This window comes from Sarcophilus harrisii, chromosome 2, assembly GCF_902635505.1.
Source record: "Sarcophilus harrisii chromosome 2, mSarHar1.11, whole genome shotgun sequence".
Taxonomy (NCBI): Eukaryota; Metazoa; Chordata; class Mammalia; order Dasyuromorphia; family Dasyuridae; genus Sarcophilus; species Sarcophilus harrisii.
The window spans coordinates 124728623-124753417 of NC_045427.1; the positions used below are offsets into that span (position 1 = coordinate 124728623).

General features: G+C 36.3%; 1 protein-coding gene across 2 annotated transcripts in view; it reads left to right on the forward strand.

Moving 5' to 3' along the window:
* Nucleotides 1-24447, forward strand: part of ASH2L (ASH2 like, histone lysine methyltransferase complex subunit) — a 28950-nt gene extending 4503 nt beyond the window's left edge. Inside the window, exons 4-17 of one of the 2 annotated variants that reach the window (XM_012539977.3) lie at nt 1543-1631; nt 1964-2058; nt 4856-4951; nt 5893-5988; nt 6343-6418; nt 7255-7272; nt 8889-8982; nt 11299-11516; nt 12744-12911; nt 13180-13373; nt 14945-15037; nt 17242-17340; nt 23499-23558; nt 23650-24447. In XM_012539977.3, coding sequence (XP_012395431.2) covers nt 1543-1631; nt 1964-2058; nt 4856-4951; nt 5893-5988; nt 6343-6418; nt 7255-7272; nt 8889-8982; nt 11299-11516; nt 12744-12911; nt 13180-13373; nt 14945-15037; nt 17242-17340; nt 23499-23558; nt 23650-23757 — 1504 coding nt within the window. In that variant the 3' untranslated portion in view covers nt 23758-24447. The remainder of the gene's footprint in view (nt 1-1542; nt 1632-1963; nt 2059-4855; nt 4952-5892; nt 5989-6342; nt 6419-7254; nt 7273-8888; nt 8983-11298; nt 11517-12743; nt 12912-13179; nt 13374-14944; nt 15038-17241; nt 17341-23498; nt 23559-23649) is intronic. The other variant, XM_012539978.3, reaches the window with a different exon arrangement.
* Nucleotides 24448-24795: the final 348 nt, after the last annotated feature.

The following is a 24795-nucleotide window of genomic DNA, read 5'->3' on the forward strand; positions in this document are numbered from 1 at the left end:
ATATTGTGCTTTTATCCACATTCAGTCTTTATAATAATCTCTCTGGATGTGAATGGCTCTTTCCATCACAAGTCTATTGGAATTTCCTTGAATCACCCCTTTGTTGAAAAGAGCCAGTTAGACGGAACACCAGATAGAGCATCAGCCTCAAATTCAGGAGGACCTGAGTTCAAGTCCAGTCTCAACCACTCAACACTTCTAGCTGTGTGATTCTTGGCAAGTCATTTAATCTGAATTGCCTCCAAAAAAAAAAAAAAAGAAAAGAAAAGAGCCACATCCATCATAGTTGATCATTACATAATTTTGTTGCCGTGCACAATGTTCTCTTTATTCTATTCACTTCATTTAGCATCAGTTCATGTAAGTCAATGAAACTAATTTTCTAAAGACTTTGTTTTGATTATGCCCTTCCACTGCTCAATGGTTATCCATTGCCTAGAGGATAAAGTACAAATTTATTTTGATATTTGAAACATCCTCAGCCTCAATCTAAACTAGGTGTGGAAAGAATAGTGGATAGAGTGCTATACTGGGGTCAGAAAGCTTTGAATTAAAACTTGACTTAAGATACTCACAAGCAGTGTGACCCTGGACAAGTCATTGAATCTTTTTATGCATCAGTTTTCCCAACTGTAAAATGAGGGTAATAGTATCTACTGCCCAGGATTATTGTAAGAATCAAGTGACAGAATATCTGTAAAGCAGTTTGCAAGCTTTCAGATGCTATCTAAATGCCAGCTATTACTACTGTTATTTTATTTATTACTTTTCTATTCTCATGTGCTTTACCTTTTCTATCCCTCTGTGACATATGCTCCCATATCTGAAATGCCCTGCCCCTTCTCAAATGTCTCCTTAAATCCTGCCTAGTCTTCCCTGAGCAACCCCTCCTAAAGTGATTGCTTGGTCCTTTAGATTCTCCAATACTGACTATAGAATTGATTTACTATCATCCTTTATTGCTTAACTTTCACATGTTAATATCTTCTCAATGAGATCATAAGTTCCTTCCCTTGTATTTCTTTGTATCTTACACTGAACTAGTACCTTTTCTGGTAATGCTGGGTATTTCAATGATAGATATTTGTAGTTGTGTTTACAATAAATCACCTGGACCAGAGTAAAAACAGACTTAACTCCATTTGGGGTTTTTTGGTGTTTTTTTGTTTTTGTTTTTTAAATTTTTAACAGCTTTTTATTTACAAGTTTCTGCATGGGTAATTTTACAGCATTGACAATTGCCAAACCTTTTGTTCCAATTTTTCCCCTCGTTCCCCCCACCCCCTCCCCTAGATGGCAGGGTGACCAATACATTTAACTCCATTTGTAAGATACAATTATCAGAGCAAGACTCAGGGGGGGAAATCCTTTTATAGGTGCTTTTTATTGTCAGGATCAGTAAATTTGAGTCTTCATTTATTTATTTATTTATTAGAGGTTTAAGGACAATATCAAAATTAAAATTATGTGGGGTTTTTGGTAAGGAAAAAAACTATGTATGTATATATGCAAAGTAAAATGTTTAAATTTGGTTCCTTGCAGGTCCTGCCTACCTTTTATGACAAATTACAGTTTTCATTGCAATGTATGTCATCACAGTGGGAACACCTATTTCCTCCGAAAGCAAGCAAGTATGTACAAATTCTATGAAAGTGTAGAAATGGGAAATTTTTTGGTCTGCTACAGTGGAAGGTTGAGGAGGAGGGGGAAGAGAGATGAGGCCTTATTAAACCAAGTGACCATCTACTACCTTACTGCTTGTTCTCTACAGTTCAGAGATGCAGCCTGTCCAACAGCTACTATTGTCCCTTCACCATTTCAGTTGAGTTGATGGTTCTCTTCTTAATGGTGGATGTCTCTGATTATGGCACACTTACATGAGGATTTTGAGTTAAATATCTACTTGGCTTGGGGACATATCTGTTACCACAGATTAAATCTTTTTCCTTTTTTCCTTTCAAAGACTTAAAAGAAATGTGCCTTAGTGCTTTGGCCAACCTGACATGGCAGTCCCGAACACAGGATGAACATCCTAAAACCATGTTCTCCAAAGACAAGGTAGAGTCATCATATTCCTTCTAGTGTTAGTAATACAGTAGCTCTAAAAAGTCAGGTAGAACTTGATGGATATAAGCTTTTAGAATAATTGATGAATTTCCAAATAAAAATTGGCCTTGGATTTAAGTTCAATGTTTTTTACTTGTTCTGTATAATTTTTTTTCTGTATTATTATGTTACATGATTTGTATAGAAGCAGTGTGGCGTAGTGATTAGAGAGCCAGATTATGAGTCAGAAAGACCTTAGTTCAAATTCTGCCTCTAGATGGACAGCTGTGTGACCCTGAGCAAATAACCTAACCTCTTTCTTTTGATTTCTGAGGCTGTTAAATGAGAATATTGGACCTAATACCTTCTAAGGTTACTTACAGTTCAAAATCTGTTAATCTTATCATTGTCGTCATCATTACTAGCAGGCGCAACAATAACAGCTTGAAAAACATGCAGTTCTTTTTCTCTAGTCAAATGCTGAGTTAATCATTTTTTTGAGGATGTATTATGTGCCTGGCATACTTAGCCTATACCCTGTGACAGATGAGACACTGTAAGATATGATCCTTTCCCTCAAGCAGTTTGTAATATGGATGTGGAGCCAAGGTTTTTGCATAATCAGAAATTATATGATTTTGTATATATGTCATTAAGTGCTAAATTACATGATGCATTTCATAGGAACTCAAAAAAAAAAGTGAAAATCTGAGGAAAAGGTGGAAATTCAGAGAAATCCATGCAGGGCCAGAAATGGGCTTTTTGAGTTTGCTACAGAGGGTCATTTGACTGGTGCTTAATAAGTCCTTATTGTTAGAATAATTAGATAGGCAAAGTTTCAGGAGACAGTTGTGGATGCTTCATTTTAGTGGTTCTAGTCTGAATAGCATGAGGTCTTCACAGCCTGTTGATCTTCTCCCTGTGTATTGCATTTATCATGTTTATCATTGTTTCCCTTACCTCTGTGTGGTGTGTGTTGAGTAGTTAACATGAAATAAAAAAGGTTAAAAAGCTCTGCTTAAGAAGTGATTTTTCTGCTTTAAAAGTACACTAAGACAAAATTAGCATCTAGAAAGAATTGGGATTAGGGGCAACTAGATGGTGCAGTGGATAAAGCACTAGCCCTGAAGTCAGGAGGACCTGAATTCAAATCTGGTCTCAGACACTTAACATTTCCTAGCTGTGTGACCCTTGGAAAGTCACTTAATCCCAATTGGTTTCAGAAAAAAAAAAAAAAAAAAAGAATTGGGATTAATCTATTTTTAAAATTCTTGGATTTTTCTTTCTGTTAGCTTAAAAAATATTCATCTGCGAGCTTTAAACAAGGCATTTTCTTTATTTGCATCCATAAACACACTCTTTTCATAATGCTACAAATTGTTGACTCAGCAAAACTAACTCAAAAAGGAAAATTAAACTCTTGAAGAGCTTAAAACCTTCTCTTCTGGGGTGTCATCCTCCAAGCACATCAGTGAATATCATCTTTGAATTGGCTCTGACACTGATGCAATGTTTGAGACCAGCTTTACACCCTTCAATGACATCCGTTGTGATAGGTTTTGGAAATATATCAAGAAGTTGCCATCCAAGAAGACTAAAACTTCAGTTCTGTGACAGCATTTTTCTTTTTGATCTACTTACACCTTTTATTCTACTTATATGTCCCCTTGCTTCCTCTTGGTCTTTTATTTTACATAGCCATAATAAATATGTCCTTGATTTGATAATTCTACAAGTCAATTTCATTAACATCCATAGACAGTAAGTCACTTTTGACACAGATTATACCTCTGTAATTGCCACAGAGCCAAAATGATTAAGAGATTGATTGTAAAACAGTAAAATGCATACAAAAAGATAGTAGGGGATAAAATTACCTGAAGAGTAGAATCCTTATTTATTTTGGATGTTTATCTGTATAGTATATTTTGTTATTGACAGTAGTAACTGAAATACCTTCTAACCCAGGAAACTTATGTGGCCAAGCCAAAGTATGGAAGATGATTTTGTTAACTGGTATAAAATACTAGCCAGAAATGATGGATGACACGTCAATTTTGCGTGTCATTTACATATAACTTAGTTATATTATCGATTTACTAAATTTGCTTGTTTCCTTTCTGTTTTATCATTCTTTTTTTTTTTTTAATCAAATTACTGTGCGTATAAACAAATTGTCTTTTTTAAACAAAGAAAAATTCTTTGCAAAAAAGAGGGTATTTTCTTTTTAATCTATGTAAAAAATGGGAACTTTTAAAATAAGTGTTCTACTTTCTCTTTTGTCATTTGGAACGGAGTCCTAGACTTTGAGACTGTGACTTAGTTTTCCCCTTCTGATTTAACTTTAATGAGGCATTACAATTCTAGAGTTAAGAGGCCAGACCTTGAAGTATAGACAAATGGAAACTGAAGTATAGCCCCAAATAATTTCACAAAATATTTTTAAAATATTTGGAGGATTTATAATTCGCAATATAGGCTTTCTGAAAGAAAAATTTAGCAGCATTTAGGGTTAAAGTCATTTAATATAATGAATTTGATTAGTCTCCCTGTGGCTTTCTGAAAATAAGCTGTCGGCTTCTTATAGGCAAAGATGATCTAATACTTCTTGGGTTCCTCTGTTCCCAGCACATTGTCATTAATATAGTATGGGCTTGGGATATAATAATTAAAATAATGAGCAGTAATGCTTGGCTTCTCCTTTCCATGGAAAATTTTTTTTAATGTATTGTTTTTCTTTTTCTTCAGTGACCTGTGATGTTTAAAGTGGTAATAAAGATATTAACTCATCTTTGTTTTTTAAAAATAGGATATTATACCATTCATTGACAAGTACTGGGAGTGTATGACCACCAGACAGAGACCTGGGAAAATGACTTGGCCCAATAACATTGTTAAAACAATGGTAAGTAAAAGAAAATTAGATGTTTGAAGGTAGTTTCCTTTAGAAGAGTTTATTCTTTCTAGTCTTTTCCTCTATACTAGTGTAAAGGAGAACTGCTTGATAGCTATATATTGAGAATGAGCAAGAATAGGCTCCAAGGGTGAATTTAATCAGTTTTTTAAAATAGATCTTGTTCAGATGAAGGTAAGGCAGGATTTCTTGCACTGTTAAGTAGCAGGTGAATTATATTTCTTGGAAGTCTTTGGTAACATGTTAAAATTATTTGTGTTGCACAATTTTGTACAAACATTCATAGACCCATATCAAACCATACCCAGAATCTGTAGGACTCCAGCTACTTTTTCTTCAGATAAATAGATTATTTTCAGCATTGTTCACCCTTAAGCTGTGCCCTATCACCTCTTGCCTGGGCTATTTCTCTTCAGTCTCCCTGCCATCAGTCTCTCCTCACTCCAGTCTTTTTCACCGTTGCTACATTGAAAATCAGACAGTTTCATCTTCGCATTTAGTAGGATCCATCAGGTCCCTAACACCCCCAGGACCAATCTCCCTCCACTTATTACCCACACAGATATCTGTCACCTGTTGCCATACTTTTGTATCCCCTAGGAACTGTCTGTCTCCCTTAGCTCTTCTTATAATCCTGGGTTTCCCTTACACTGAGTTAATGCCACCCTATGCCCGAAGCTTTCCCCATCATTTACCATCCACATATGTACCTGGGCAAGTGTACATCATCTTCCCTGTTAGGATCCAAGTTCCCCCCAGGGCTCAGCCTAGTTGATTTTTTTCTTAACCCTGACATCTGGCACATAGTGAGGGTTTAATAACTAATCTGTTGGTTGTTTGATTAAGAACTGGACACTGATGGGGTATTTTTGTGGTTGGTAATGTATTGAGAAGTTGCCTGTCTTTAATGCTAAAATTCTCCTTCTTTTCAGAGTAGAGAAAGGGATGTATTTTTGGTGAAGGAACATCCAGACCCTGGAAGTAAAGACCCAGAAGAAGATTACCCCAAATTTGGGCTTTTGGATCAGGTGCACAGGTTTATATTGTATCATGTGGAAAGAGAAGGCTAGTGGCAGGTCTAAGCCCTAATTAGGATTCTGCTTCAAGTTTTTTGTTTGTCTCTAAGTCTCTAAGAATGCTTCCAGAGATGGTATTCTGTTTGCATATATAGAAAGCATTCTTTTGTTTTTGAGAAAGATAATATTATAGCTCTAAGATTAAGGAAAAATGACTTTACTTTGGTGTTTTACAAATCTCAGACTTTTTAGGAGTTTCCAATTTCTCCATGTTATTTTAATTCCTTCTCTGTCTGTCTCCTTGGACTTATTTGATGAAGTTGTTTTAAGAGATTTTTTTTTTTTAAATTACATGTTTTTTTCTAGGATCTTGGTAATATTGGCCCAGCTTATGACAACCAGAAGCAAAGCAGCACAGTATCTACTAGTGGAAATTTAAATGGCAAGTGTTTAGTTATTTATTGTTACAATATTTTCAAGATATTAAATAGGAATGCTTGGGTTTGGAAAAATCAATAGCTCTTCAAAATTACTTTTTAATTATCACTTTATATTTTGTAGTTAGGCAGTTGGGTAATTTTAGAAGGACTGTTCATCATACTGTAAACCACAGACTAGTCTTTTTCATTTGGAGTCAACTTTAGTTTTTTTTTGTTTTGTTTTGTTTTGGAGACTTAAATTGACCCCATAATAATGATGATACTTAGGTTGACTGCTAGGTAACAACGTTTGATTTTTCCATAATAAATTAGGAAAACATTCTACTCTGGATTGGGATCTACCTAGGGCAAAGAATTCCCCATGCCAGGGAAAGTTCAGATCCTTGAAAATGACTCCAGCACTTCATTTTACAGAGCTTCGTTGCTCTGTAGCATTATAACAAGTGAATTTGCCTTCCTGTTCTAAAGGTCCCATTTTCTTCTTTTTCTTACTCTAAATTTTAAGTTGTTCAAAAATTTTATTCAAATTCAGCTTTTGTTTATTTGCTTACAGTTATTTTTCCTTTTGATGATCAATTTCTCCCTGAAATGAATTTATGGTCAGGTGACCTCAGGTGAAGTGGGTGGTTAGCAGTGGGCAGGTTTTCTTGGTAAAAATTGAATCTCTCAGAATACTCATATCTTCTTGAATGTCTAAATGTTTCCAACTACTTTAAAGAATTTCTTAAGACAGATATTAGTAAGGATGTTGTTTATTTCCTTTCAAACACTGATTTTTTTTTCTCCTTTAGACTTGTTAATATTTGACAAATACATGGTGCCACTTCTGTTCTTACAGGTGGAGCCTCTTTTGGAGGTGAATATTTACCTCTCAGCCTCTCAACCTTAAGTATTGTGTGGTTTGGAAAGTGCTTTTTTGCTCAGTTGTCCTAGAAGCTAAAACCAATTTTTAAAAATCTAAAGCATTCTTAAAATGGTGACCATAGAACTTAATATGAAACTGTAATTTCAGTTTTGATGTTAGTAATTAGAAGCTTTTACACTGTCATATTCTGCCTGGCATGGCCAGTTTTCTTAATGCCCTTTATTCTGTTCAAAATAACCAAAAACATCACTAAGAATTAAAATGTAAATTATACCCCCCAAAATGCCAAATGTGTTAGGGTAACCTAAATTAAACTAGAAACATTTGGGTCCCGTTTTAATAATCAAAAAACTTAGCGAGGAACCAGATGATCTCCTTGTTATAATTTAAGAACTTAGTTCTCTAATACTCCTTGACCTGCTTGGGCAGAATATGATCTTGTTCCTTGACCTTGTTCCTTTTTTACTGCCACAGGGGTATGCTGATATTTTACAAGCTTGCTACACTTCTAGATAACGTACTCTATGCAGTTGTTGTTTACATAAAGGTGTTTGCCTACAGTTACATAAAAATATTTAAACTAACTTTATTTGCGATAGGTGGGCAGAGCTATACTGATTTCCTTATTTCAGAAATATCCAAAGTACTAGTCTGGTGTTTAGATGTGTTCTTTTGCTTATAAAACGTGTGTGTGTATACATACATACACATCCACTCACACTGATACTTTCATTTAATATCACAGCCCAGGTCTAGTCTATCTTGAATCTAATATTTTGGAAACTCAGTACATTACTATGAAATAGACTCCCAAAAATCTTGCTAAATTTTAAAACCACCTATTTGAATTGTGTAAAATTGATATTTAAAGTGGTAACAATGGAAATTGACTAGGCAGCACTGGAGAGAAACACCTTTTTTAGTGCTTTTGTTTTTGTTTTTCCTTGTTTGGTGTATTTCATTTGGTTGATATTTGAAGTTAAATGCTTAAACTGCTTTAGCAGATCTTGTGTTTTTTTATTATGCTTTTGGGGTGTGTATTTTGTGCTGTTAAATTTAGCAAGTAGAAATCTGCTTACTATGAGGATATTCTCTTTTTGTAAATGTTCTGATTTTGAAAGGCAAAAAATCTATTTGTTTTCATTCTTTTTAGCTATGGATTTTTGGAAACCTGTGAATGAAATTGCATTTATCTGTATCCTTAGGAAGTAAACTATTAGTTGTGTTTTCTTGATAAAGAAAAGATTGTTTTTTATGCACTTAGAGTATTGTGTATTATGATTTGAATCATTTTGGCCTGAGAAGAATACTTAAAAGACTCAATTCAGCATACATCTATTAAGCATCTACTGAACACAGAACAACCCAATGTTGTGCTACACCCTGTGGGGAGTCAGAGTTTAGTGAAGATAGGTTCCCTATGCTCATAGAATTTATTATCTAGTGGAGTCATTCAGAGTCAGGGTGAAATCAAGTTTGTTGTCCTTTTAAAAAGGCTGCCTTTAGTGCCACACAGATGCACTTCAGCTTTTTAGTCCCTTCTGTCCTCAATTCTTGTCTCCCTTCCATCACAACCAATTGATAATGAGCTTTCCTCTCTTTCTAAGGGGGAATTGCAGCAGGAAGCAGTGGAAAAGGAAGAGGAGCCAAGCGCAAACAGCAGGATGGAGGGACCACAGGAACAACCAAGAAGGCTCGAAGGTAAAGAGAAACACCAATACCAATTGGCTCTGGCACTAGCCTCATTAGCTAAAGAGGCATGTTCTCCAAAGGTTGAATGGAAAAAAACAATTTCCTCATCATTTAATCTCCTAAACAAGAGTTTTTTCTTTATTTCCTTTTCTTTTTTTTTCTTTCTTTCCTTTTTTTCTTTCTTCTTCCTTTCCTTTCCTTTCCTTTCCTTTCCTTTCCTTTCCTTTCCTTTCCTTTCCTTTCCTTTCCTTTCCTTCCCTTCCCTTCCCTTCCCTTCCCTTCCCTTCCCTTCTTCCTTCCTTTTCCCTTTCCCTTTCCCTTTCCCTTTCCCTTTCCCTTTCCCTTTCCCTTTCCCTTTCCCTTTCCCTTTCCCTTTCCCTTTCCCTTTCCCTTTCCCTTTCCCTTTCCCTTTCCCTTTCCCTTTCCCTTTCCCTTTCCCTTTCCCTTTCCCTTTCCCTTTCCCTTTTCTTCCCTTTCCCTTCCCTTTTCTTCCCTTTCCCTTCCCTTTTCTTTCCTTTCCCTTCCCTTTTCTTTTCTTTTCTTTTCTTTCTTTCTTAAAGCTTTTTATTTTCAAAACATATCATGGATCATTTTTCAACATTGACCCTTACAAAACCTTGTACTCCAGATTTTTTCCTCCTTTCCCCATCCCCTCCCCTAGGTGGCAAGCAATCCAATATATGTTATACATTAAACAAGAGTTTCTTAAGCAGTAAAGAGGAAAGAATCAGAAACCAGCTATCCTATCCATTCTGATGTCATTGCAAAGCAGAATCTCCCTGCTCAATGTCCCCTGCTCAATCCATCTCCAGCTGTTTGATCTGTGAGCCTTTTCATAGTGTTGGGGTGAGAATCACAAGAAATAAGAATTAGAGGATCTTGACAAAGGACAGAATGGAGAATAGGGAAGAAGGATTGAAACTAGGATTTGCAGTTCCAATGGAGCAGTAATGAATTGAACCAGCTACACCCAGCGAAAGAAAGTTGATAACTAAGAACCATTACATAGAATTCCCAATCCCTCTATTTTTGTCCGCCTGCATTTTTGATCTCCTTCACAGGCTAATTGTACACTATTTCAGAGTCCAATTCTTTTTGTATAGCAAAATAACTGTTTGGTCGTGTATACTTATTTTGTATTTAATTTACACTTTAACATATTTAACATGTATTGGTCACCCTGCTATCTAAGGGAGGGGGTGGGAGGAAGGAGGGGAAAAATTGGAACAAAAGGTTTGGCAATTGTCAATGCTGTAAAATTACATGCATATAACTTGTAAATAAAAAGCTATTAAAAGAAAAAAAAGAAACTAGGATTTCATGTGATGTTTGTGGACAGGGTTTCCCACATGTCCCCTCACTTCTTCCTTCTTTGGTTTAGATCTGAAAATTGATACCAACCATTTCACTCCTTATCCAGACTGACAGCAGTGGTCGTAGTTGGTAGCAGAAAAGTTACTCAGTAATACAGTTATCTCACCTTTTCTCCTTATTCTCCCATGACTTTCAAGCACAGTTTCGATATTAAAAGATTCTGTGATCCATACTTTATAAGGATGACCCTTCTGTTTGTGCAGATTGCCATCCTTCTACAATTTAGGCAACTAAATGTCCTGGTGTGGTCTCAAAAATTCATCACTTGATTTTCTTTCCTTTGGTGCTAATCTTTTACAAACTTAGCAAATCTAGGCCTGAAAATACAGTCCATCACTAGACCATACAAAGAATCTTTACAATTTGATAGAATCTGCCAACAATTGTCTTTGATCATTATAGTTTTCAAGAACCACAGTGCAGCATCAGAGTCAGATGTTAGCATGGGGCATATATTGTAACCCTCTTTTTCTTTTTTTTTTTTTATTAAAGGTTTTTATTTTTCAAAACATATGCATAGATAATTCTGCAACATTACCCCTTGCAAAACTTTGTGTTCCAGTTTTTCTCCCCCTTCACCTATCTCCTTCCCCTAGATGGCAAGTAGTCCAATATATGTTAAACATGGTAGAAATATATGGATAAAACTCTTTTTTAAAAAATCCTTTATTGTGTCTCAGGGAATCCCATAAACACCAATCACATGCCTTAAATTTCAACTTAGCATTTAGAGAATAACTAGAAGTTGTTCAAGGTGAGAGGTTGTTTGAGAACCAGTGTCCTAAATAGATGCCTTTCTTGTTTTCTTGTAAGAAACAAAATGATGCATTCAAAGAATAAAAAATATGTGGGAATTGGGAATGTGTTTTTAGAGGAAATCTGACCATGTAAGAAATATAATAATATATTATTGACATCTGAGCTAACTTCTTAGGTTTTTCCTTTCTCTAGTGACCCATTGTTTTCTGCTCAGCGCCTTCCCCCTCATGGCTATCCATTGGAACACCCATTCAACAAAGATGGTTATCGGTACATTCTCGCAGAACCAGACCCGCATGCTCCAGATCCTGAGAAGTTGGAACTAGACTGTTGGGCAGGGAAGCCTATTCCAGGAGACCTCTACCGAGCCTGCCTCTATGAACGGGTTTTGTTAGCGCTTCATGACCGAGGTGCGCTATGTGCCTACTATGCCAGAAAACAGGTGTTATTTTGAATGGATATCATTAACTTTGTCCCTTACAAAGTTAACTTTTTTTAGACTCTGTTCCATCGGCATTTACAAGATCTACAATGTCATGTCTTGGTGAATTCCTTCAACCACTGAAGGTCACAACTGCTCCCTTACTTTGCTAGACAGTCTTTGTGAGAGGTCAAGCCTTTAATATACCTCAGCAGAGTTAGCTAGGTTTGCCTTCAGATGAGATATACATTATCTGTCAGCTTTCCTAGCTTGGTAGGACTGACCAGAGATTATGCTGTTTTGCATAACCTTTTGAGAATTCCATATCATCTCCACGTCACAGTGAGGCAGCAGAGAAGGACTTGAGTGGAGACTTCTACTTCATTCAATACTTTAAGTATCTCTAATTTCAGTGATACAGGTATTTCCTTTGCTAATACAGATTGAAGCCCTTCTCCAGTTTAGTAGATGATCTTTTTGCCAGAGAATTCCTTTACTAGTTGGATGATAAGCTTCAGAAGAAGATTATGGTTGAATCCTTAGGTTTGAAAATCATCAAGACATGTGAGGAATTGTCCAGGTTATTGTTTGATTTAAATCCAAGAAAGTAAAACTGTCATCGATGGTAGTCTTTTGGAACTAGGTTATCTGTTGGGGAGCACTGGCTTTTCTACCATAATCAGAAGTTAGATAAAAGCCAAATGAATGATTAGAGTTTGTTTGGTGAGATGGGACAAGTGATGTTGGGACATTTTACTATCATTATTGTTTTAAATTGGGAGAAGAAAAGACACAGCTAGTATTTGATTGATGTTATTTTTAAATCAGTGCTTCCTGCATTTGGGGAGTAGTTTTTATGGGTTTAAATTGCCAGACTTCCTTGTATCTGAATGCACTCCATTGAAATCCAGGGTCTTTGTCCATTTGGTTGGTTTGTGTGCCTCTCTGTGCCCTTTCTCTGAGAAAATGATTGGAGTGAGAGGATTTACGTCTGAACATCAGCTCTGTTGCTTTCTAGCTCTGTGGCCCACCCAGCCAAGTTACTTTACTTTTTCAGTTTCCTACTGTAGAGAAGGGATATAACATATTTCTCACCTTAGGGGGGATTGTTGTGAGGAAAATACTTAAACCTGAAAACTGTGTAAATGAGTCATTATCCTCATTAGCCCAAGAACAGTTAGCTCTTTAAACAATCTTTTGATCTCCATTACTACAGCTCCTCAACTAAAGATCTCAGATGACCGACTCACTGTGATCGGAGAGAAGGGCTACTCAATGGTTCGAGCCTCCCATGGAGTTCGGAAAGGGGCCTGGTATTTTGAGATCTCTGTGGATGAGATGCCTCCAGACACGGCTGCCAGGCTGGGCTGGTCCCAGCCGCTCGGTAAGCTCTGTCCCAGCAGGTGGCAGTAAAGGGGACGCTGAGCATGGCTGCGGGCTAGAACTTTATAAGCATTTTATACACTTCCTTTGGTACTCCTGTCAGTGCTTTGAATCTTGAGCACTGGTAATGTAATTATAGTCTCAAAAACATTGAGTTGGGGCCATATTAAGAAAGTAAAGCAAATCAGACAGAAATGTAAAAAGAATCGGTACTGTAGAAAACCAAAGTACACCTGACCCTCTGATCTCCATATATTTTGTTGGGACAGGTAACCTCCAAGCTCCTCTGGGCTATGACAAATTCAGTTATTCATGGCGGAGCAAGAAGGGGACCAAGTTTCATCAGTCCATTGGCAAGCGCTACTCCTCTGGCTATGGTCAAGGCGACATACTGGGATTTTATATCAATCTTCCTGAGGAGACAGAAACTGCTAAGTCTTTGCCTGACACCTATAAAGATAAGGTCAGTGTTCCCCTTCCCAGCTTGTGTTTCACTGTCATGATGGAGATACCATTCAAGCAGTCCCTTTATTGTTTTTCATTTAGTTGGCGTTGTGCCTTTTCATTTTTATATCCTAATCCCTACTCCCTTCCAATAAAGAAAAACAGTTAAGCCATGTATTAGTCTACCTGCCATCTAGGGGAGGAAATGGGGGGAACGAGGGGAAAAGTTGAAACAGAAGATTTTGCAAGAGTCAATGCTGAAAAATTATCCATGCATATATCTTGTAAATAAAAAGCTATAATAAAACAAATAAAGAAAGAAAAGAAAAGAAAAATGGTTAAGCAAAATGGGTAAACTGAATTAGAATCTAAAACTATAATCATTATATTCTAGAATCCTGAGAATTTACTGTAGACTAAACATAAACGTAATAGTGCATGAAAAAGGAATAGACTGTACTTTAGAAAAGAAAGGGGGATTCTGAAGAGGTAGTATATGAGAGGGCCTGGGGATTATATAATAGAAACTTATACACTTAATGTTTCTCTCGTAAGTCTGGGCCTCTTGTCATTTCATCAAGTCTCATGAAACACTGTGATTTGAGTTGGAAAATAGGAAGCAGTAGAACATTGTTGAGAAAAACAAAAGTTAGTGTGATTTACCAGCATGTTTTCTAGCTGTGTTGTGACTGCTATGACTTAGAGAATTAAATTAAATATTGTGCTCTTAACTGCTTGTTTCAGACAAATCTTAGGGAATAGAAAAAAGAAACATTTAGACAACATTCTTTTTGTTATTATTCAGAGGTACTGGACCTAAGAGTCCATAAAGTTACTTTTTAAGAAATATTTTGGGGGCAGCTGGATGACACAAAAGATAAAGCATGGCCCTGGAGTTAGGAGAACTCAGACACTTGATACTTATTAAATGTATGACCCTGGGCAAGTCTCTTAATTCCAGTTGCCTTGTCGTATATCATAGATATAGATGTACTTCATTTTCTCAAACCACGATTGATAAGAATTCTTAAATCTAAGTCAGTAGAGTTGGCTTCCTTTTTAGCCCCATATATTTTATTTTAGCATTAAAAGATGTAATTCTGAGGTAGAGTCTATCTGGAGGCTTCACCAGACTGGTTGCCAGAAAGATCCAGGATACAGAAAAGTTCAAGAACTTCTGCTATATCCACAGATGAATTTTACAAGCTTTCCCATAAGAAAACATATATATATATATAAAACATAAATCTCAGTTTTATTTTTGGTTTTTATGAAGTGTAGCTACATAAAATTCAAGAATCAATTCAAAATTAATAAGCTGTCCAGACTGAACTTATAAAAGGTCAGCAAATGTCTTTATGACAATTTTTCATACAGAATATGCACTGAATTACTTCTTGGGAAGTGAGGAAGACAGTTGTGAAATCAACCCATGGTGAGTGTTTCAGTACCTGAGGGGTTTGAATCTCAATCCCAAAGGGTTAAGACTGGGCATCAGTTATGTTATTTTGTTATTTCATATCATGAAATAATACTCAGGATAATGCTTCATGACTCTTACTTTCTCTTCTCTCTCTCTTGCTTTTCAAGGCTTTGATAAAGTTCAAGAGTTACTTATATTTTGAAGAAAAGGATTTTGTGGATAAAGCTGAGAAAAGCCTCAAGCAGACTCCCCATAGTCAAGTGAGTTAAATTTTGTATTTAAAAGATCTAAAGAAAGAGTTGGAAAACTATGGCCCTTGGTTCAAATGTGACTTTTGGCCCACAAGTTAAGAATAGTTTTTACATTTTTTTATTGAAGTTGTAGTTAAAGCTTGTGGGCTATGGTTTGCTCAAAAGTTGCTTTCGGAGCAATCCAGAGGAAAAAAGTCTAGAGAAAAGAGCATAGAAATTCCACTAAAGAATGTGCATGAGATTCAGCATGAAGAGTTAATGTGACATGTTACAATGGAAAGCTCTCAGATTAGAAATCGGGAGACTGACTTTGAACAGGTCGCTTGGACAGAACTAGTCCTGTCCCTTTTCTCATTTGTCTGACAAGGATAAAAGTACCTGTTCCCATGTGACTCACAAGGCCATTGTAAAAATAACATTACTCAAAAATCATGAGACTAAAAAGAAGGCATGTGTAGCTGAGCCAGTGTCTTGAAGGTTAGGCAGAAGGGGGAATGAAACGACTGAACTGGTGGTATCTGGCACAAGTCATCTGGGGTTTTCAGAAAAGAAAAGGATGAAGAGAAAGGGTAGTACTTTAGAAAAAATTGTGGGTGAATAAATAAGATAGTTTCCAGAGCATCTTAGAAAAAAACAATAAATGAAAATGAAGTAAATGGGGATGAGCAGCTGTTCAGCAAGAAAACAAGAGAAAAAAGGTAATCTCCACTTTTGAATGAAGGTGCTTCATTCAAAAACCTGCTTCAGAAAAACCTTTTCTGAGGATGAAAGTGCTGAACAGAGGGTAGAGAACTTAGAGAACAACCAGGTAGCTTTAAAGGAGTAAGACAGAAGAAACCTAGTAGAAAGGACTTCCAGGATTAGTCAAGGATTTAAGTACCGACTATGTGACAGGCACTGTGCTAGACATTGAGAATAAAAGAACAAAGAATGAAGCAGTCCTGCTTGCAGAGAGCTTACATTCATATAAGAGGTGTAGATTAGGACAGAAAGAAAAAGAAAAAAGATAATTTTAAAAAGCCTCAAAAAGCTTACAAACATGTTGTAAAGCACAACAGAAAGTAGAAATACATAATTCAAAGCACAATTAAGCACAATACACTGAAGAATTCCCTGAGCCAAAAGGAATGAGAATTTATTTTGTTTATGAAAAACTTTTATCTTTTGGTAGCAGATTGCAGAACAATTGCAAATATGTTTAAAATGTATGTGCTTTTTCTGATAAAAAGAACGAGTAGGGACAAGTACGTGGCACAGTAGATAGAACACCAGTCCTGAAGTCAGGAGGACCTGAGTTCAAATCTGGTCTCAGACACTTAACACTTCCTACCTGTGTGAACCTGGGCAAGTCATTGAAACTCAATTACTTCAGTGAAGAAAAGAAGAATATGAGTAGATGACAATAATAAATGTGAAAATGCTTCGAAACTTAGAAAATGACATTTAGACATAAAACATAATTATCATCATATGTGTGTGTATATGTGTGTAAAATTACTATTTATATAAACCAGAATGTATCCTTGTACTTTGTTGCCCATTCTTATAATGCCTTCAATCCAGTATGTTTTTCAGATAGTAAAACTAAAAGTTTTCCTTTTAAAGCCATTCTTTTTTTTAAATTGAATTTAATTTTTTTTCAGTAAGCAGAAATCAAATTTTCTTTTCTTTACTCTCCTCCCACCCCTAATTCAGGAGGTAAAAATCCTTGTAGCAAATATAGACAAGCAATGCAAATTCTTACATTGGCTGTATCCAAAGAAAAAAGCGTTATCTCACTCCACCCCAGCGATTCCTTGACATCTCTTTAAAGAGGTAGGCAATAGTGTCCTCTTCCTCATGGTTGGTCATTGATTTGATTGGAATTCTTAAGTCTTTCCAAGTCATTTGTTTGTGCAGTGTGGTGGTTATGCTGTCCCCTTATTCTGCTCACTTCATTCTGCACCAGCTTGTACAAATCTTTGCAGGTTTCATGGAAACAATCCCTTTTCACCCTTTTTGTGGCACAGTGTAATGTGCTCGGCTGTTCCACAGTCAGGGAAAAGGGGGAGAGCAGCCATTCTGCTGTCTCCAAAAGAGTGGCTTTAAGTACTTCTGCAGTTAGGGACCCCTCTCCTCTCTGTTCTCTGTCAGGGACAGTTAGCTAGAATGCACACTTCGAAAACTTCTGGGGCATCATTCCAAGTTAAAGCTATTGAATTTTAATCTTGCAGATAATATTCTTCAAAAATGGTATCAGCCAAGGAGTGGCCTACAAAGAAATTTTTGAAGGAGTCTACTTTCCTGCCATCTCACTGTATAAAAGCTGCACGGTAGGTCTGGGTATTATCTTCTGAAACAAATCCTAGAGATGGTGGGGGAAGAGAACAGTTGTTAGGTTCTGCAACAGGAATCAGAATAGGTCTAGAGTCATAGAATGAGCATTTATTTTTAGTGAAAAGGTCAGTATTATTAAATTCTTCAGAACCAAAGCTGAGTCCTGGAAACTTTACAGGAAACATTAGCTATGTGGGATAGAAGTTTGTGGACCTGTTATTGCCAATTCCTCACTTCATGGACATAGAAGGAAAAGGATGACCAGCTCCAGACATCTTTTTGATCTTTTTTTTTTTTTTTTTGACATGTGGTAATAAGCATAATGTTAACTTTTATTATTAATAACTTTCGCTCTTAGTTTTACTTTGTTAGTTGCTCAGCCTTATTGATTCTGTTTCCCTGCTATTTCTTTCATCTGTCCCTCCCTTTCTGCCTCCCCTGTAACCACCCTACTTAAATTCCTCATTTTCACTTAGATTATTGTTTTACACTCCTGTCTTCTTGCTTTTATTCTCTCCCTTTCCACTTCATTTTTCACATGCTTCCTAAATAATCTTCCTCAAACATCATTCTGATTGTCATTTTTCTACTAACAAGCCTCTAGTGACTTCTCATTGGCTACTGTAAATTCTTACCTGACATTCAAGGCCCTCCATGAACAGGTTCCAGCTTAAACTTTTCAGCCTTATCTCCTAACCTGCTCCACCCCCACCCCTCCCCAACTTTGTCCACATTCCAACCAAACTCTCATGTCTGTTTACCTGTATTCTCCCATCTCCACATGTTTGTTCATGTCCTCTCCATGTCCACAATATGCACCCACTCTCCATTCCTGCGGAGTGAAGACTCATCCCTTTGTTCAGGCCACCTCGTCTATGAAGCCTTCATAAACTTCTTTTCCATCTCCCTCTACTTGTAAGTGGTCTTTGCTTAGAATTCTCACAGCACTGTCTGCATGTTTCTCTTGCAAAAGTGCAATGGAAAGTGGACTGGATTTAAATCCTACAGCCAAATTCTATCTCTTCTACTCGATAACAATACAATCTTTACTCATCTGTAAAACTAGATGACCTTTGAGGTTCCTTTTAGCTCTAAATCTGTGATTTTATGATCCCATCACATTTTGCCTTGTATCATTTATTAATGTACATATCTTTCTTTCTTAAATTAGAATTTCCTTGAGAGCACCATCTATGTAATATCAGTCTTTGCATCTTCCCCAGTGAATCTTCCCTCCTCTGCTCTCTCTACAGTAGTACTTAATAACTGTTTATTGAATTGGTTTGAATAATAGGGAGGGGATTCATCTTGATACTTCTATCCTAAATTTAATAGTTATAAAAGCTATTGGCTTCACTAAGGGCTACTACAGCCTCAAATATTTGAATCTAATATTGTGATGAATAATAATACCTAGAACTACATCTTAGATGAGGAGTCAGAATTCGATAAATTTAATTTAAAATATTAAGTGTCTACCATGTTTACTGTAAAGCTCAAGTATAAGCTTTGCCACTTAGCAGCTGAGCAAATCACTTATTCCTTCAAGCTCCAGTTTCCTTACCTCTTAAGTGAGCAACTATAAAATGAATACTTCTACCTTCTTTATATCATTATTGTGCTCAGATATAAAGTCAGATGAAGATGATTTGGGGAAAATGACAGAATAGGTCAGACAATTGTAAGCTTTTCCTCACAAAGATTTTCCTCACAAACAGCGGAGATTTCTCACAGCGGAGATTTCCTCACAAACAGCGTTAGATTTTCCTCACAAACAAAATTAAATTGCCCCTCAGGGCATACAGACTGGTGAAAAACAAATAAGAACTGGGACAGAACAGGGGTCTTCCTGGGATACCCAGAGAAGATTCCAAAGAAAGAACCTAGGACAGAGATTTGGTCAGTGTGAAGTATAAAGTGACCTCCAGCAGGCAGGGAGCCCTGGGCCAGGCTGACTTTGGAGGAACCTTCTCCTCCCTGAGAAGATGAGGAAGCTGGGATCTGAGTCCAAGAAGATTGAAGGCACCCCAACTGATAAGGAACACCAGGCTCAGTTGTGCTGCTGAGATGCCGTCCTGGGCCAGAAGGAACCAGCACACTGCTGCTGGGTGCAGAAGCAGTGGGGCAGGGCAGCTGCTGGCTACGGGCACTAACAGAAAGATGGAGTTTTTGTTTGGGTTTCTAATAGAGGGGAAAACTGAAGGAAAGCCTGAAGCCAGAGGTCCCATTCCTCCCCCAACCCCTCATCTCCACTGCCATCTCTAGGATTATAGGTGATTACACTAACAAGCTCTTACTTTGGGGGGAAAAAAAAGATTAAGCAAAGGAGAAGGAACCCAACTGTGGGTAGTTACTATGGGAATAGGAAAAACTGAGGTTCATCTTCAGAGGAGGATATTGAAGTTTTAAAAAAAAGGCCTTTCTTATCCCAAGTAGTAAATTTATATGATTACCTGCCCAAAAAGAATTCATAAAACTCAAAAAAGATATTAAAAATCAAATGAGAGAGATTGAAGGAAAAACCTTTAAAAAATTACAAATAATCAAAGAAAAATAAGATGATGAAAAGAAAACCAATTAGGAAAGAGGATCCATTTTCCTTTTTTTGTTTGATTTTTTTTTTTTTAACAATAGCAACTTTTTATTTTCAAAACACATGCAAAGATAGTTTTCAACATTTACCCTTGCAAAACCTTGTGTTACAAATTTTTCTCCCTCCCTTTTCCCTACATCCCCCTATAGCAAGCAATTAAACATGTTCAACATGTACAATTCTTCTATACATATTTCCACATTTATCATCTGCACAAGAAAAATCAGTCAAAAAGGGAAAAAATGAGAAGAAAAAAGTAAGCAAAAAACAATAAAAAAAGGCGAAAATACTATGGTGTGATCCACATTCAGTTCCTGCAGTCCTTTTTCTAGATGCAGATGGCTCTCTCCATCACAAGTTTTTTTGGAACTGTCCTGAATCACCTCATTGTTGAAAAGAGCCACATCCATCAGAGTTGAACATGTTGCTATGTATAATGTTGTCTTGGTTCTACTCACATCAGTTACTATCAGTGAAGATCCAGAGTCTTAAGGAAGAAAATAACTCTTTGAAAATTAGAATTGGACAAGGGTAAAACAGTGACATTTTAAAAGACCAAAAATAATAAAATGTAATGAAAAAATAGAAGAAAATGTGAGACATCTCATAAGAAAAACAACAGATCTAAAGATCTGGATCTCCAAGATCAAGAAGAGAAAATATAAGAATAATTGGACTACCTGAAAGCTATGACCAAATATAACACAAGAGTAATCAAAGAAAATTATCCTGAAGTGATAGAACAAGAAGGGAAAATAGAAGTAGAAAAAAGCCATTAATCACCACCTGAAAGAATTCCTACAAGAAAAATATGATTGCAAAATTTTGAAACTAACTCTCAGATCAAAAAGAGCCAGCAACAACAGCAAACAATTCAAATATGGTAGAGCTATAAGTGGAATCAGTATGGCTACAATAAAAGACCAGAGGTCTTGGAATACTATAAATCAACAATCAAAAGAACTATGGTTACAACCAAAAAATGTTATATTCAGCAAAATTAAATATGATACTGAATGGGGAAAAAATGGACATTCAGCAAACAATTAGATTTTCAGGATTTTATTACAAAAAACCTGAACACAAAAATTTAAAATGCAAGAGCCAAGAATAAGTTACGGTATATGAATATAATGGTATATTAACTGTTCTATAAAAAGTGATGCACAGGCTGATTTCAGAAAACCTGGAAAGATTTATATGAACTGATGCTAAGTGAAATGAATAGAACCAAGAGAACATTGTACACAGCAACAAGATTATGCAATGATCAACTGATGGATTTTGCTTTTTTCAACAATGAAGTGATTCAAAACAATTCCAAAAGACTTATGATGGAAAGTACCATCTACATCCAGAGAGAGAACTTTGGAGACTGAATGTGGATCAAAGGATAGTATTTGTTCCCTTTTTTACTGTTACTTTTTTTTTCTTTCTCATTTTTTTCCCCTTGTGATCTAATTTTTCTTGCACAGCATGACAAATATAGAAATATGTTTATATTAATTGCAAATGTTTAACCTATATTGGACTGCTTGCTGTCTATGGGAGGAGGTAGAGGAGGAGAGAGGGAGAAAAGTTTGGAACACAAATTTACAAAGATGAATGTTGAAAACTATCTCTGCATATATTTGGAAAAATAAAATAGTATTAAAAAAACATGTAAGAGCCAACATCAAAAACAATTTCAAGGGATTTAATAAGGACAAACTGTTTATGTTTTATATGTGGAAATATAAACCATATGTCCAAGATGGTCATTAGTATTTGAGTGGTCCAAAAGAAAAATTGGGGTAGAGGTGAGTATGATGTGATTCTAAAAAGCAAAACTATATAAGAAAAAATAATGCTAGCCCTCTTTGTAGTGGCCAGAAACTGAAAACTGTGTAGATGCCCATCAGTTGGAGAATGGCTGAATAAATTGTGGTATGTGAATATTATTGTTCAGTAAGAAATGACCAGCAGGATGATTTCAGAAAGGCCTGGAGAGACTTACACGAACTGATGCTGAGTGAAACGAGCAGGACCAGGAGATCATTATACACTTCAACAATACTATATGATGACCAGTTCTGATGGACCTGGCCATCTCCAGCAATGAGATCAACCAAATCATTTCCAATGGAGCAGTAATAAACTGAACCAGCTATGCCCAGAGAAAGAACTCTGGGAGATGACTAAGAACCATTACATTGAATTCCCAATCCCTATATTTTTGCCTGCCTGCATTTTGGATTTCCTTCACAGGATATAATTGTACAATATTTCAGAGTCTGATTCTTTTTGTACAGCAAAATAACGGTTTGGTCATGTATACTTATTGTGTATCTAATTTATATTTTAATGTATTTAACATCTACTGGTCATCCTGCCATCTAGGGGATGGGAAGGGGGGAAAGAAGGGAAAAATTGGAACAAAAGGTTTGGCAATTGTCAATGCTGTAAAATTACCATGCATATAACTTGTAAATAAAAAGCTATTAAAAAAAAAAAAGGTAATGCTATACGAATGAAATGAAATAGCAAGAGCCCACACAGAAGAATTTGATAGGAAAAGAGGACTGATAGTGCTGAAAATCTGTTCGTATTGGGGATGGGTTAAAGAGGAAACAATACACATATAGCACTCTCCAAAATCTATTTTAAAAAATCAGAAGAGAATAGGATAAGGCAGGGGAGTATAGAGTGGTATAGTGGAAGGAGAGGATAAGGGCAGGATCCTAATAGAGGGGTGGGGGAAGTTCATTAATAGTAAGACAAGTTGCTGGTAGAAGTAGAGTTAACAAAGATAGGAAATAAGATAATACATATGTGTGTGTATATCTGTATGGATGTGCATATGTGTGCATTTATGTCTGTAAACATAAATATATCCATACTTAACTGTAGCCTGCTTGAGGAAGGTAGGAAGGAAAAAAGTAAAAAGAGAACAGCAGAAAACCTATAAGGGAACAAGAAAAGATGGATGGTTCTAATTATAATGTTTTATTATTATATATGCTTCCTTGAAATGGAAATATGTTGTTACATATTTAGATTCCTAGTATGTTCTGCTGTGCACATGACAATTTGTTTTTTTCTTTTTCTATTTGTTTTAAATGAATTTTTTTAAAAAGATGAGTTACTGTGTATTAAGCATAAACTGTACATCTCTAATTAAATAGAAATTATTATAATAGTTATCAATTTTTTGTTAAATGATAATGTTTCTCTTGTTCTTAGGCTAATAATTGAACTTTCAATATTATTTTGGTGGCAGATGTGGCAAATTAAATAGACAGTTAAGTAAAATTAAAAGTCATTGTATGAGTAATCTCCTCATTTATTGGAAAACCTGAACTGGAAGTCAAGAGATACTTGCCCTTGCTCACTCATTTGACTCGTGATTTAGAGCAAGCCATATCACTTTTTTGAACTGTGTTTTCCAGAGGATTAGATCCTGTTCTTTCAGTTGTTAACATCCTAAAGTTCTGTAATTGGACAATCCCCAAACATTAAGGCTACATTTAATGAGAAAGAGTCATCAATGTGTATGTGTCATGTATATGAAATTTCTTTCAGGTTTCTATCAACTTTGGACCCTGCTTCAAGTTTCCTCCAAGAGATCTCACTTACCGCCCGGTGGGTATTGATTTAAAGTGTCAGCATTGTTTTATGGATGTCTTATGCCTTGTTTTAATGATCTTATTCCTGTTTGTCTTCCAACTTATAGATGAGTGACATGGGCTGGGGTGCCGTGGTGGAGCACACGCTAGCTGATGTCTTATACCATGTTGAAACAGAAGTGGATGGGAGACGGAGTCCCCCGTGGGAGCCATAAATAATCAGTTTCCCTGTTCTTGCTCGTCATAACTTTTCTGTGGAATGAAACTGGGTGTGTCATATACTTTAATTTTTTTTTTTTAAACAGTTTCAAATGTCCTCACCTCAAGGGACCATGCAGAGCTCAGCATTTCCTTTCTCAAGTTATAAGATTAGGTTAGCAGTGGAGGGTAGGGACAGGCAAGCCCTTGTCCTCTACTGTTGTCCCTTGTTTATGAATGAGTACTCTTCACCAGTGTACCATGCTCTGAAAACTCCTGACTCTTCAAAATCCAATGAGCTTCCTGAGAAATTGGTGCTGTGCCACATGTCATTAGATTTCAGGCTGCATATCCAGCCATGTTTCCAACACTGAGGGAGTTGTCTTTTTCAAGCTACTTTCTTGTTTAGAAAACATTTCCATGTGTGGATATCGACTCTTTGTCCCATTCTTCAGATTTTTGCAAGGGACAGTCATTCCATTTCCAGGAGCAATTGAATTAGTGATCCCTGCGGAGCAGCATTGTGCTCCAATAGCTCTAAAAACTATTCATTTTGATTTTTTTTTAATTGTAAATAGTTTTCTTATACAAGGATCTCTAAAATGCCAAGACAGCCAAGTGCATGAAACTGTAATTGTGAAAGATTTTATTGCTTGTAACTTTGAAAGAAATAATAACCAGTCTGAAATAAAACTTGAAAATTAATTTTGTTTTGGTACTTTGTCTATGTCTCTTGTGGAGCACAGTGCCTTTGAACTCCTTCCATCAGGTCACAGGCTCAAGTAGTCTAGAGTAAAAGAAGTGCCATTTGTAGGGAAATGATAGGTTTTGACTTCAATCTTTTGCTTTAATACTACTCTTAGCCAACTTGGCTTTCTGTAATTTCAGAACAAAAAGGTTTCCATCTACCATATTCCATATTCCAGCACTTGTCAAGAGCCTACTTTGTACATCACAATATGCTATGCTAGGTGGTTGAGATGAAGACAAGGAATAAAAAGTGAGTAGGAATGATGAATAACTAAAGTACAAATTAGAGGATGGCAAATGCAAAG